The sequence below is a fragment of the Perca fluviatilis genome, chromosome 16, assembly GCF_010015445.1.
Source record: "Perca fluviatilis chromosome 16, GENO_Pfluv_1.0, whole genome shotgun sequence".
Lineage (NCBI taxonomy): Eukaryota > Metazoa > Chordata > Actinopteri > Perciformes > Percidae > Perca > Perca fluviatilis.
Window position 1 is genome coordinate 27,659,140 of NC_053127.1, and position 12,275 is coordinate 27,671,414.

General features: G+C 40.8%; 2 protein-coding genes across 2 annotated transcripts; both read right to left on the bottom strand.

Moving 5' to 3' along the window:
- Window positions 1–56: 56 nt before the first annotated feature.
- Window positions 57–7,597, bottom strand: ggnbp2 (gametogenetin binding protein 2). Its single transcript, XM_039778151.1, has 14 exons — window positions 7,447–7,597; window positions 6,537–6,662; window positions 5,732–5,812; window positions 5,388–5,641; window positions 4,842–4,940; window positions 4,008–4,121; window positions 3,704–3,913; window positions 3,411–3,585; window positions 3,129–3,317; window positions 2,865–3,009; window positions 1,786–1,911; window positions 1,505–1,653; window positions 1,216–1,380; window positions 57–806 (listed from the first exon to the last, which is right to left on the bottom strand). Exons 2-14 carry the CDS (start codon window positions 6,627–6,629, stop codon window positions 603–605), a joined length of 2,004 nt encoding a protein of 667 aa, XP_039634085.1. The 5' UTR covers window positions 6,630–6,662; window positions 7,447–7,597; the 3' UTR covers window positions 57–602.
- A 2,033-nt stretch (window positions 7,598–9,630) lies between these two features.
- pigw (phosphatidylinositol glycan anchor biosynthesis, class W) lies at window positions 9,631–12,263 on the bottom strand. Its single transcript, XM_039776772.1, has 3 exons — window positions 12,152–12,263; window positions 11,724–11,932; window positions 9,631–11,357 (listed from the first exon to the last, which is right to left on the bottom strand). The coding sequence occupies exon 3, from the start codon at window positions 11,352–11,354 to the stop codon at window positions 9,867–9,869; it is 1,488 nt and encodes a 495-aa protein (XP_039632706.1). The 5' UTR covers window positions 11,355–11,357; window positions 11,724–11,932; window positions 12,152–12,263; the 3' UTR covers window positions 9,631–9,866.
- Window positions 12,264–12,275: the final 12 nt, after the last annotated feature.

Sequence of the window (12,275 nt, forward strand, 5' to 3'; positions counted from 1 at the left end):
ATCCATCTTCTAAGACGAAAATGTACATGAACTTGTAAGGTCAAGAAAAAAACAAATTTGTAATGCATATTAATAAATACTCTTTATTTAGTAAATTTTGCACAGTGCGCCCTTAACATCACACCCAGATCCTTGTTACAAATGGATGTTTATTCTCTGTAAAATCTTTATATTTAGAATTTCTGTACACATTTAATGGTACAACCTTTACCACTACACCAAAGTGTCACCGAATAAAAAAAAAAAAAAAAATAGACAAACATAAGACTACTAAGATGTTTTCCTAATGACACAGCTTGCAAAGCTTGATTACTGATTCCACTGTGCTCTTACCAAACAACCCTACAGAAGACCAACAACAAATAGCTAGACTTGGTCAAAGAGAACACTTACGGGTGAGAAAGTGGCCAAAAAAATGATAGAAAAGTGTTGGTGTAAGTGTGAAAGAGAGCGATGATCAACAGAAAGTAAGAATCAAATTTACTTTAACGATGAAAAGACTGAATAAGACATCAAATGTACTTCAGGATTGTATCTTTCCTAAAGATGTTGCAGCAGTGGTAACGAGTGTTTTTTCCCCAGGGAAGATACCATTAGTGCAGTTAGTTGACACTGGTGGTGGTAAACCACTTTCCGCAGACTGGCTTACTCCGCTCAGTGGTGCGGCAGTAGTTGGTGAACTTCTCTTTCAGGAGCTGTCGGTACTGATGGCGGTTGTTGTAGAAGGACTGGTTTCTTTCCAAAAACGCTTGGATTTCATCCTGTGTCAGATAATTCTCTTCATCTGAAATCACTTCCGAGTCATCCTGTATCAAGAACACGAACGGAGTGCAGGAGGTCACATAAGAGCCAGAATCAAAGCAGTGTATTAATTCATTCTTATAAAGGAAAAGGTGAAATGTAATTAAATATAAAGAATACAAGCCAAAAAAAACAAAACAAAAAACATATATACATACACACACACATACATACACATATACACACACACACACACACACACACACATATATACACACATATATATACACATACACATTCATATATATCTTTCATACAGCAGACATTTATACTTGGGTTTGTCAATTCCAGGGCCTTGCCATTGTGCATAATGGCTCAGTAGCATGGCAGAGCCATCATATAGGTTATCAGTTACAACTGTGCTTGTCCTACTATAACAAGTCAAATCATCTCCTGTGACAAAGATCTACTGACCAGAAGTTCCATGAGACTTGTGTTTGCCTCTGGAGGCCTCGCTTCAAGGTTGAGGTTATTATTATTTACTGTCCATGGTAACTGTAGTGCAATCCTGGCAAATGTATCGCCACATAAGGAGGAAAAGATTTCTTTGGTTCGGCAAGTGTGCAATGATGCGGATGACTGAAAGAAAAAAAAACAAAAAAACAAAAAAGGTATAACAGCGATGATTAATAATTAAAAGCAAAAATTAACGGTGTTAAACATTCTGCATAGAGCATGTTAATTCTACAATCTGTTCTCTCACCTGATCATTGCATAACCCCTTGCCCTTCCTTTTCTTCTTTTTACTCTTGCATTGAGTGTTTTCCACAGAGTGTGGCCAGCAGTCCACACAACTGTCTATTCCATCCTCCTCCTTGTCCTCAGCACAGCGATGGGCGTTTGAGTCATCTCCTGCAGAAGGAGCAAAAGAACAAAGATAAACCGTGAGAAAAAAATAAAAAAAATAAAAAAAAAATAAAAAAAATGACCCTGAAATGGTTTCTGTTGTATATCATCAGCATCATAGAGCTGCTCAAACCAGACCTGCATCGTCATGGTTGCATATTCCCTCAGAGCAGGCAATATCAGAACCTTCCCGCGATCCTGTCTCACTGCCCTCCATACTTGAGGAGTAGCCACAGTCACTACCATTGCTGTGAGGAGACAAATCTGGAGAAACACGTGGAAAAACATGTATGAACAGTTTCAAATATACAGTCTATAATACACCTTTCACACCATGGCTCAATACAGGTTATACCCAGGTCGAATGTGTAGCAGGGTTTTACAGGCAAAAAATATACAGCGTTAGAATGTAATTGTATGAAAATAAGTTGTGTTTAATATCACTCTGCACCGCTATGCTTACTCCCTCTCTCTGGCACAAGACACCCGCTGCAGATTGCAGTTCAGTACAAATCTCTTTTTTCTCGCTGTCTTTTTAAAAATGGAGTCATGAAGCCCAACTTTACTTTCAATGAAAATCAAACAAAGAGAAATGTTCTCCCCTCATCTTAATAGTCAAAAATCAATACTAGAGTATTACTACTAGAGTAGTAAAAAAATATGTAGAGCTGAGAAATCACTCTGCACAAAATCAGAGAAGTGTTTGATGGTTATTTAGTTGTGCTTTAGAACGTTATCACTGCGAAACAATCATAAAGTAAGCTTTATTTCTCTCCATACTGTACAATGACAGATTCAAGTCGCTACAAAACATTAGTTCTGCTGGTATACAGATGGACTGGAGTATGCGATGTTAGCTGTTCACTGAATATGACGTGAAAAGCCCCAGAGGACACTAGCAAGCAAAGCTGTGCTGATCACCGAAGGATCTGTGAAGCTGTGCGTGGAACTAGTTTGGGTTCTACGAGTGGCGCAACATCAACTGTAAAACCTTGTCCGACTGGTTCGCCTGTTATTTCCTTCTTCCAAAACAGTGGTAATAACACCAGGAGCAAATGCCAGGAGTTGAGTCTTTATTAAAACACAATTGTGAAGGGTGTGTTAACTGCATGCAAAATTTTAATCAGAGCACACAAGGCCACAGTGCCTTAATTCAAACAATGTACGTCTAATTTTGTTCAAACTTGACAGCCTGGTCAGCCTGTGTGCATTTTTACCCTGTTTCATGTCGTCTCGGCAGCTACAGGACGTGCTTCCATTGGTGACGACGCTCTGAACACATCTGGCCTCCTCCTCCTCCTCTTCCTCCTCATCATGGCTACCACAGACCTTGCAAGTGCCCTCCACAGACTCAAGAGAACCCTGCAACACACCAAATGGGATAGACTTATATCAATAGATTAATAGCAGCAGATGAACACAGATGTCTTCAATGATGTGCAAGGAGAGCCTTATGTCCCTCACGGTTGATGGAGGATTACCTCATCCAGATTTTTCTCCTTGTCCTCTCCCTCCTGTTCAGATACGTCAAAGCCACACTTGTTTTTGCGACGATTTTTGCGCTTTTGCCTCTTTTTCTCCTGCTTCAGCTCTTTGGCCCTCTCCTCCTCAGACAGCTCCTCAACAAACTGCTCTAGCCGACTGATCCCCTGCATTTTCTCCACGGCCATCTAGGGGCATTGTAATAAATACATTATCCCGGAGCCATAACTCATTTATTTTCTGACAAATATCTGAAATTATACCATACACACAAAGTGTACCTCAAAACTTTTGCGTAGTGCATCAATTCCCAAATGGAACAGTATCTGCCAGGTCTGCTCCTCTGCTCGTAGTTTCTGCCAGATCCTGTGCAGCCGCTCATACAGGTGAATACCCAGACAGGTCAGGACTTCTTCTTGTGCAATGTCAATGGTCTTGGCATGTCGCTCTCTGCGTCTTCAAAAAAAACAGTCATCAACTGAATGTATAAATACAACGAAAGGAGCATGGCATGACAGACTTCATCAATAGTAAGAGATAGCTCTGTGGTATTCATCGTTTAACCTTTACTTACTCATAGCCTCCTGCAAACTCAGGCTCTGCCCGGCCGAGGAGATGAGCAATGAAGTCAGTCTCACAGCACACATGGATGTGGCGTTCGTGGGGGCAACAGCATAGTCCCTCATACAAGGCAGCACAATACCCCTTCTCTTTACTGCAGTCCAACTCCCCCACCAGGATGTTGTATGCCCTCAGCACTTTATTCTTACAGTCAGTGCAAAACCTGATGACAAGAAAGTACAGCACTACGCAGTTATCGAGTTCTTTCTAAAGCTCTGACACAGCGTTTAAGAGGGGAGAAAATAGTCACACATTACCTGTGTTTACGCAAGTATGTCTCCAGTGTCTCTAAGAGACAAGCATTATCAATGAGGACCACCTCATCCCTGCACTCCTGAGACATCAGCTCCCACACATCCATCCAGCTTCCACTGTAAGCAAACATACAATCTTTATAGTTCACATCTTTAACCTGCAACTACAGTTTTTTTTGCCAACTTGGGGGCAGCGGAGATAAGCTGTACACACAACACTCACATACCTTTTAAGCAGATATGATAAAATTGTTTGATAATAAACTACAGTATTTATACATGCAGCAAAAATGGAGCAACATTAGTATTCCTTAAGAGTCGAGTTTCTGACTACCTGGCAAAAGTCTAATAGTCACTCTTTTTATGTCTGGTTTTGGTCTCCAAAAACTCTTGGAGGAGATATCCGGCTCATGCTCTAATATTTTACGTTTGTCCGTCAAAGTTCTCACCATTTTTCGAAACTAAGGCTTAGGTTTGTATACATCAAATATCCAGGGGAAAAAACAGCGACGACTGGTCTAAAACGGAGGGCTTCTGAAGGCTGGAGAAAGAGTTTAACTCCGTCTTTTGTCTATGTGAAAGGGGGACACCAACTGTCCAAAGGGAAAGAAGACGCTGCATATGCCGTCTTCTAGTGCGATTCTTAAAACCTGCCACTCTTTGTGCCCACTTCACTACGGTTGGACAGAAGACAACTTAAAACACACTGGCCCTGCCTGCTGGGAAAAGCTACTATTCAAGTCTCTTAACACCAACATCCTGAATGTTGTTTGGAGAAAGAAACAACTGATACAAAAATTTGAAGAGAAAAACTGATAAAATGGTGATATTACTCACCCCAAAGGTTTAGGTTTGTGTGTGTCTAAGGAGTGTAACTGGCAGCGTTTGTTCTTTTTGCTTTTTGGAATGGCATCAATCATGTCATTCAACTTTGACCTGTAAAGAAAAATATATATTTAATTATTTTTTCATAATAACTCTTCTATATATAGAAAATGGCACTGTGTCAGTTTAAGATAACTCTGTATGTGTATAGTTTGCAGTTAATTTAGTTTAACCCCTTGTCACATCCTTGTCTCTAAGGACTTAACATAAATAAATAAAAATTCAGTACAGATGAAGCGTACTAAAGAGTGGTGGTCTACTATCAGCTTGGTATAGCAGTATCCTTACAGAGTATTCAAACCATAGAAATAAAATGTTATTTCTACGATTCCAACAAACCCAGAGAGCTTCTTTTTTTTTTTTTATGTCACATATTGGAGTTTTGGTTCTCTCCGTTTTTCACTAACAAAAGCACTTGCTCATAATTCATGAAAATTTTGGCTGTTCTCTTTTGATTTGGCAGTGAAAATGAGAGAAACACACTTCCTTGTATCTTACCCGTGGATGTAGAAAAGGTTGTAGAGCTTCTTTACATCTGCTAAACAGGCTTTGGTGACAGAGAGCATGCCTGTGGGTTTGAGTGTGAGGGGCTCCAGGGCTGGGTTCCCCGATTCCACCAAATGTGAGAAGAGGCGCTCCACACTTCGTCTGCAGCCCACACATGGCACCAGCTGAGATAATGCACTGTACACCTCTCTGGAGGTCACCATCAGGGCAATATTCAAGTCCTGTTGCTTCAACTTGGAGTGATACTAAAAGGCCAAGGAATCATATATATGTTACCACTTTGTTGACAAACTACACACTTATCAGCTCCTGTGTGGAAAATTTAAACTACTCACCTCAGAAAATTGTTTCCAATGAGACGTGCTTATTTCTTGGCTGTCAACACCCATGACACCATCAGAAAATTCCATCACCATCTGACAAGAGATAATATACAACAGTTAATGTATATTTTAGAAATTCTTATTGCCTTGTGACTTATATTTGCCATGCTGATAATTGTCACAAGGCAAGATTGTCCTTTTGGTTTTTAAAGTTTTACTATTGCCACAAAACACTTTTGACACCAATTGGCTGGCAGGCGTTCCTTTTTTTCTTGAAACATACACCATGATCATACACCTTTAACTCAGGTTTGTACAATTCTAAATTCTTGTGCCAATTTTACTGTAACTATGTCGCTATCGCAAAAGTAAGGCTTCAGTGGCTTTGTTTAGCCAGAAAGATTTGTATAAGAACAATAACATTTAAGGTGAACAATGAGGTGAACACTGTATTCTGTCATAAAGAAACATTATTTTACTTTACTAGTATTCAATATAAATCTACATCACCACAATATTTTAAGAAAGCCAAACTGGTTGAACACTTTGTGAAGACATTGTGACATCTTGCATCCCTACACAGACAGTTTTGTCTAAACCCTAAGCCTTCTTTATTCAGTTTGTTTAACAGATCGTGCAACAAGATTAGCAAACTTGATCTTGGTAATAGGAGCTTGATAATAACTGAGCCTTTACTTCTGGACATTAAATCACTATCCCAAATTGATGTGGAATGCCAACACCTGACCCAAACAGGTTTATTGGGATCTTAAAAGACATTTTCCTTGTGGTCATATATATGGGAATGCTTACTAACCGTGAGAGTATCATCAATACACAGGGGGATCTGTCTGGCGAGAAATGGGTAGTCCTCTTCCCCTTCCCTGCAAACTGCTACCAGACGTGCCATGACCTCTTCCAGTTTGGCTGGGGTGCAGCTCGCCTGCAGGTGACACACAAAAGACCGACTGACCACATTTGAAATCAGCACAGGCTACACCAAGCTAATGCTAATCTATTGCGGGCTAAATGCAACATCACCTTGTCACTATAACCTATTAGGCAATAAAACACGGTACAAAATGCCAAACATTTACTGACGTTGTAGTACAAACAGATATGTCTTGACCCAGATTTAACCAGCTAACGTTAAGTTAGCAAAACAACCTGGGAAACGAAAGCTTGGAGGTAGAAAAGGGTATGACGTTAATTGTTTGTAAAATCATTTTGTAGCCGTTTTGGCTTAGATTATTTAAGTGACGACAGGTTTAATTACGCTAACGCCTAGGTTAGCTAGCTACAAGTTGGGCAGAATAAAGCAGTAACCGGCGGTTGGCCAGTTAACGTTAGCCTATTAGCTAATTTCATTTGCCAATAAGATATTAGAGATTAAAGGAAGCCGGTCAGTGTCTTTATGCACAATATTTTCAAGCGACTAATATATACTGGAGTTAATAATACCTTAACCAATAACAGATATACTGCAGTGTTGCTATCCTTTGTCTACGCCCTGTCAATGCCAGCAAACTTGGCTAACTTACTAGTTAGCATCGCTATCCTACAAAGCTAACGTTAGCCAGCTTCAATACGGCTAATATAAAGTAGAACTGGCTACTTAGCAACTGTCACTTAAAGCAGCTTCTCCTACCAACGTTTAAAATATAGACCATAATCTGCCACCTTGACAAAATAAATATATATCTGACTAAAAACAATTATTCACTTACCCGTTTCTGTGAGCTCCCCTTAAAATAATAAACAAGTGCGACAGTAAGTGAGGCTGCTACGGTGGCGGAATCTTCATTGCTGATTTGACCTTTGCCCTCCGCACATTACGTAGCTGACGTTGTAATGCACGTGGCCTCCAGGGGGCGCATTATTGATAGTCTCGCATTGCATGTCCACAGTGCTGCGGATGAATATACACTCATCTAAAGGATTATTAGAAACACCTGTAAGATTTCTCGATAATGCAATTATCTAATCAACCAATCACATTGTAGCTGCTTCAATGTGTCGTCCAGGTCTAGACAATCTCCTGAACTTCAAACTGAATGTCAGAATGGGAAAGAAAGGTGATCTAAACAACTTTGAGCGTGGCGTGGTTGTTGGTGCCAGACAGGCTGGTTTGAGTATTTCACAATCTGCTCAGTTACTGGGATTTTCACACACAACCATTTCTAAGGTTTAAGAATGGTCTGAAAAAGGAAAAACATCCAGTAGGTGGCAGTCCTGTGGGTGAAAATGCCTTGTTGATGCTAGAGGTCAGAGGAGAATGGACCGACTGATTCCAGCTAATAGAAGATCAACTTTGACTCAAATAACCTCGTTACAACCGGGGTATGCTGCAAAGCATTTGTGAAGCCACGACATGAACAACCTTGAGGTGGATGGGCTACACCAGCAGAAGACCCCACCGGGTACCACTCATCTCCACTAAAAATGGGAAAATGATGCTACAATTTGCACAAGCTCACCAAAATTGGACAGTTGAAGACTGTAAAAATGTTACCTAGGCTGAGGAGTCTGGATTTCTGTTGAGACATTCAGATGGTAGAGTCAGAATTTGGCGTAAATAGAGAATAGAGAGAGAAAATTGATCCGTCATGCCTTGTTACCACTGTGCAGGCTGGTGGTGGTGGAGGTGTAATGGTGTGGGGAATGTTTTCTTGGCACACTTTAGGCCCCTTAGTACCAATTGGGAATTGTTTAAATGCCACAGCCTACCTGAGCATTGTTACTGACCATGTCCATCCTTTTATTACCACCATGTACCCATCCTCTGATGGCTATTTCCAGCAGGATAATTCATCATGTCACAAAGCTCGAATCATTTCAAATTGGTTTCTTGAACATGACAATGAGTTCACTGTACTGAAATGGCCCCCACAGTCACCAGATCTCAACCCAATAGAACATCTTTGGGATGTGGTGGACGGGAGCTTCATGCCCTGGATGTGCATCCCACAAATCTCCATCAACTGCAAGATGCTATCTATCAACATGGGCCAACATTTCTAAAGAATGCTTCCAGCACCTTGTTGAATAAATGCCATGAAGAATTAAGGCAGTTCTGAAGGCGAAAGGGGATCAAACGCAATATTTGTAGGGTGTTCCTAATAATCCTTTAGGTGAGTGTATATTTTGAGAAAGTGAAAATGTACATTCATACAGGTCAAGCTGCTTTAAATCCAGTTTGTTTGAAAATAACTGAGCCCTAAGAATGTCCACTTCCTAATGTTTGTATAATTCTTTGTTTGTTATATTTGTATATAATATAAATGTTACTGTATTAGAGCAGGGAAGTAACAAATAAGATTAAGAAAAGACAACGGATGTGTGCATATAAAGGTATAATATATGTATACTTTTTTAATCCTGCAAGGGGAAATGAAATTGTTTCACTTTGTTTTTTATATATATTTATTTATTTTTTTTCTTTTTCCTCTCGCATACCCAAAAGCACAAACAGGACCTATACACATTCATTATGTATGGAGAGATGTCAGCGCTAGGGGGCTGCCTCACAGGATGGCACCCTGAGAAGTTGTGGGTTCGGTGCCTTGCTCAAGGCCACCTCGGCAGCACCCAGGAGGCGAACTGGCACCTCTCCAGCTACCAGCTAGGTCCGTATGGGGACTTGAACCGGCTGGTTCCCAAGCCAAGTCCCCACTGACTGAGCTACTGCCGCCCCTAAATATACAGAAAAGTAAAAGCGCTACAGCTGTTCAATTGCTGCATCATTTTAAATGACAATTTCCCTTTTATGAAAAGCTCAGATGCTGACTTGATCCAGTCTTAATATACTAGTAAGCTGATGTCAGTCCGATATAGGCCAGTCCAATATAAGCAGAATGCATTATTTAGCAGCAACAAATCAACTGTTAAAAAAAACAACAGACAAAAGCAAATCATTTAAGAACACTGTGTGTTTGGTTTCACAGTATATTTCCTCACTTATTTGGAGACACATTTTATCAACACACGCATTTATAAACATATCATGTACAATAGTATCATCAGTTTTACAGATCATATCTTCTTATGACATTTAATTTCCCCAGTGTTTCCCTGAATGTCTGTCACTCCAATCCCACAAAAACCTTCAAACTACACAAATGAACCTTGTAGTTTTATGAATGCAATTTTACCAGAATTTCAATGTAATTCCACAAAGATGTAAAACATGTATTACAAAGCAATTTGTGAACATGTACGACAGCAAAACACACACTGAAAATGAGCTGCTGCAACTAAGTGTGTCCACTATCGAGTTGGTCAATCCTGTCATGACATTTGCGAGCAAGAAAAATAACAACTGATTCCTGCTGACAGCTTGGACAAGACAGTTTCTTTCTATCTCACCTGTCTTTTTGTCAGACACTGAGTCTGATTGTTTTTTACACAAATTCCATGATGAGGGTACAGAGTGACAGCCTGATGTTCTTTTGGAAAACAGTAAAACCATATCCGCTATTCCTAGACAGGACATAAAAAACAAAGACTGAGCAACACTCCATAGGCAGAAAGGTAAATTAGCTAAGCGGCGAGACACTGGCTCCACGAACGTCTGACATGTGTACAAAGCAGAGTACAGGACAAAACTTCCCAAAAAGAGGTTAAAAAGTGCTTTGAGCCACTGTCTAACGTGGGATCTTGGTTGCATCACATAGAGTCCAACCTGAACTCCTGCCATGTAGATGGCTACATAGCCCACTACAGAAAATATGCCCTCCTTGTTAGCATGCAGATAGTCCTTTTCTCTGTCATTGTTATGGATAATGAAAGCCTTCAGCCCTGATGTCTCCAAAGTGAACTGATAAAATCCACTGATCAGAAGGGCAATGACCCATGACTGACGGGCGGGTAAAATGGCCAAAAGCACAGAAGCAACAACTCTGACAATGGCTAGTGTGAAGAAAAAATTCCAGTGGACGCCATATTCTGACACATGCTCATGGTAGCCGGACATTTTGAGGCTCACTAGCCTTCCCATACCAAGAACAACCAGGGGCCAGACGGACAAGAGCTGCTTTGCGATGTGATTCATCTTGGATCCTGAGATGTTCTTCCCCCGTGCCTCTGGACAGACAAGGGCATTTGCAAAGACATACGCTCCAACGCCAAAGTCCATAACCCCTGTCCCATAGGTTTCAGATTTAGCATATCGCCTTGGGAAGACACTGAAGTCCACGGCAAGAATGCTGATGGCTGTTTTGACGTTCACAAACACTCGAAAGATAGTCACAAAGGGAACCTGGTTGAATTGAACGTGACTCTGAAGGAAGGTGCTGACCGTGTTCTGTGGGTGCCGAGCAGAACTGTTGACACGATAGATATAGCAAAACACACAAGCCGAAACAAAGGCTAGGCTGAAGATGACCTGGTGAAGAACACTGCTCAAAACGGTACATGATAGGACCAGGGGAAGGATAAGCACACAGAAGTCTAGAAGCAGATGAGAAACCATTGGAAGTGGAAGCGGAAGAGTCCCTTTGGCCTGATGGTAGAGGGTCAAAATCAGCCCTCTGCTGATGAGACATAGTGGGGTGAGAAATGAGCCCAGTGCCACCTCCTGCAGACTGGTCCCATTGAGATTGCTGATAAACGCTTCCTTCAGGTCCCTCTGAGACATGGCCTGCAAACATTAAAATTCATGTTTGACTACATCAGAGAAAACAGGACTGTATTTAGAGACAAATGAATATGAACGTGTTCAATAGACACTTGAAAATTGAACATTTAGGACGCTATGGCAGCACCATTGGTGAATTTACAGGCCTATGGGTACATTTTCTGATTTAGCATATATTTAGAGGTATAAAAAGTGTTAGCAGCCTTAGTTTGTTGGCGTAACTATACAAAAGAACATTGTAAACAGTATTCATTTCCATTAGCACCTAACACGAGTCATTCTTAAGTCATCATTATTACATTATCTAATCTATACTAAAACGTTTAATACGTTACCAAGGTAGTTGTGTGTCTATTTATCAGTACTTACCACGGATTTGTCTGTTAGGAGTCGGAAATGCAGGTTCACGATTACCTGTTTCACAGCATACTAGTTAGCATACTAGTTACTGTCGCGCCACCGGGAAGCCTGAAGTAAAAAGAGAGCTTCCGTATTTTCCCCCATGAAGCATTCAAGACAACTCGGATTTCTGGAAACTTCCAGCCAAACCGGGATTTGAGTTTCCAGCATAAGCATATCTGAAAAAAAAATATGGTCAAAAAGCTCTGGTTTTGTATCTATTTCAGGCAACTGATAAATAAATGCAGAGAAGCCATTCATTTTAGAGTCTCGACGTTTGGATACACAAAAGGAAAACTAGATAGAATTTGGAAAACATGGTCTAGTCCTAAATCCTAAATCCATACGTGGCATTAAAAACGTATGTCCTAAAGATATAAGATTCTAGAAAACCTTACCCGCTTAATTTTTAGCCACTGGTGGACAGCTGGGCCCCTGAAGCGAAGCCAAGGAAGAGGGCGGGAATAAGTGTGTAGTTTTGGGAGTTAGGGAGGCAGTCGGACAGTCAGGCAGCAGACAGCA

Excerpts from the sequence above, each read along its gene's own strand:
- pigw (XM_039776772.1), bottom strand. The coding sequence starts at position 11,354 with ATGTCTCAGAGGGACCTGAAGGAAGCGTTTATCAGCAATCTCAATGGG.
- ggnbp2 (XM_039778151.1), bottom strand. The coding sequence starts at position 6,629 with ATGGCACGTCTGGTAGCAGTTTGCAGGGAAGGGGAAGAGGACTACCCA. Across the intron at positions 3,586-3,703 it reads GAGTTTGCAGGAGGCTATGA|ACGCAGAGAGCGACATGCCA; the intron begins GTAAGTAAAGGT and ends TTTTTTTTGAAG. Across the intron at positions 3,010-3,128 it reads AGGAGAAAAATCTGGATGAG|GGTTCTCTTGAGTCTGTGGA; the intron begins GTAATCCTCCAT and ends GGTGTGTTGCAG.